Below are 2,135 nucleotides of genomic sequence, written 5' to 3'. Positions count from 1 at the left end.
ATAATAATAATAATAATATAATAATAATAATAATAATAATAATAATAATAATAATAATATAATAATAATAATAATAATAATATTAATAATAATAATAACAACAATAATAATAATAATAATAATAATAATAATAATAATAATAATTCTAACATTTTTTCCTACAAGCTTCGTGCTGTTTTTTTCATCTATAGTGTCGCACAATGTACATATCCTGTTCTTTTTTTTCAAGCGAAGCTTGTGCTGACTGACCTGCGTAGCTGGTGGTCTACCTAAAAACCCTCCTCACCCACAGCTGGCGCGTGCGCACCAAATAAATAATAAATAAAACAAAATAAACTTCTTTTCCGGGGCTGGGGCTTGGACCCAGGTCTCCGCGGTTCAAAAAGCTTGTGCCTCGAACACTAGACCACTAGCCTATGCTTGCCCAATAAGAACTTGTCGCGGACTGGCGTGCCGACGCAGCGAGGAGAACGAGGTCGGCGTAGTCGCGAGGAGGCTAGCGCGTGGGCCATCGAATAGTTCAGTTGGTTTTGGTAGCGCATGTAGCAGCACCTTCTTCCTCTGCCTCTCCGCTACAGTGGTGACACCGGACCAACGAACATTACGAGAAGCTTCCACCGGGCAGTCGCACCGAGACGACCAACCTCTGATCCTCCTATCACCATGGCGCGACCAGCAGATGAAGCCGCGGCGCACTGCATCTTGCTACCGCTGCCATTCCCCGATTTTTGGCCAAGAAGTCCAGCTATCTGACTCATCAAGATGGAACCTGGTTTCTGCCTGCGTAACGTCGTCTCGCAGCGGGACAAGTACGCCATCACGGTAGCCATGCTTCCTCCTGCTCTGCGATACGTTGTGCCTCCTCTTGGACCACAGCCATATGACCGACTTCGAGGTTTCGTGCTATCACTACCGCAACCGGGAGTGCCACGTCACTTACTCCCTGCCGCGCTAAACGTTGGTTTCGAACCTCAACCGTCCCAGACCCGCCGCTGCCGAAAGAACATCCGCCCCCTCCCCCGCCCCCTTTGCACATGGCGCCAGGTGCGTCCCAGGTGCCCCAGTACTTTGGCAGCCCACCCACGCCTCCTCCAGCCGACGTGCCAGAGTCCGGCAAGGGGCCGCACACTCCGCCGCCAGCACCTACGAGCACGGGTCTCAAGCTCAAGGTCAGCCAGGAGCTGCTGAACAGCGGTCGAAAGAGGGACCAGTGGTCTGACGAAGGGGAGCACCGCGCCCGCTTGCCCAAGTCGAGGAAAGTGTCCGTGCCTGTGCAGCCACCTCCTCCACCACCACCAGGACCGAGCTACCCGCAACTGCCCGTGCCGCCCTCCGGTGGAAGTGCCAATCACGTGCCGCCGCAGTTTCACCAGGGCTACGTTCCTGCGCCGCAGTTTTCGTCACCGCCTCCGCCTCATCATCCGCCGCTGTACTTTGACCCGCCGTATGGTCACCCACCGCCTCCTTCCGTGCCAACGTTGCCGGCCGAGGAGAGTACCGCTCCGCCAGAAGTGGCTGCTGTTCCAGCTCCAGCAGTGCCGCCAGCAAAAGTGGAGCCTCGCACTCTTCCACTGCCACCACCCCCTTCGCCCCCGCCGCCGCAGAAGCCAGTCTCGGCAACCCCACCACTAGAACGTACCGGCTTGCACACTTCATTCAGGATCTCAACCAGTCCTCTTCGCCAGCCTCAGCCACCGATCTCTTGAAGAAAATTGAGCACCCCTTCGCCACTCCGCTTTCTCGACCAGGACTGTCTATTGGACACCTTTTGACTACGACTCCATCTACACAGCGGGGGGCCCTGTCGCGTACTGGCGTGCCGACGCAGCCACGAGAACGAGGTCGGCGTAGTCGCGAGGAGGCAAGCGCGTGGCCCATCGAATAATTCAGTTGGTATTGGTAACGCATGTAGCAGCATCCTTCTTCATCTACCTCTCCGCTACAAACTGAACCGAAGCATATGAATGCGTTCTACCGACGATGCAAAAAACAATTGGGAATACAGTGCACTTGTTGTGAGCAGTTCATTGCAACATTTCGTGTTGATGGACTGAAAGCGATCCTCTGGACAACGAGTAAGGCCGATATCAGGAATTGAAGATTTCAGGAAAATTCCGACTTGGAGAAACTTGAAC

At 53.4% G+C, this 2,135-nt stretch overlaps 1 protein-coding gene across 1 annotated transcript; it reads left to right on the top strand.

Annotated features, from left to right (window-relative positions):
* Window positions 1-1,034: 1,034 nt before the first annotated feature.
* LOC119385538 (basic proline-rich protein-like) lies at window positions 1,035-1,706 on the top strand. The gene has a single exon (XM_037652957.1). It carries the CDS (start codon window positions 1,035-1,037, stop codon window positions 1,704-1,706), a length of 672 nt encoding a protein of 223 aa, XP_037508885.1.
* The last annotated feature ends 429 nt before the right edge of the window (window positions 1,707-2,135 follow it).

The sequence above is a fragment of the Rhipicephalus sanguineus genome, chromosome 3 (genome assembly GCF_013339695.2).
Source record: "Rhipicephalus sanguineus isolate Rsan-2018 chromosome 3, BIME_Rsan_1.4, whole genome shotgun sequence".
Taxonomy (NCBI): domain Eukaryota; kingdom Metazoa; phylum Arthropoda; class Arachnida; order Ixodida; family Ixodidae; genus Rhipicephalus; species Rhipicephalus sanguineus.
This window is presented reverse-complemented; position numbering and strand designations above follow the sequence as displayed.

What these genes read in the sequence shown, in the direction of transcription:
- LOC119385538 (XM_037652957.1), top strand. Translation starts at nt 1,035, where the DNA reads ATGGCGCCAGGTGCGTCCCAGGTGCCCCAGTACTTTGGCAGCCCACCC.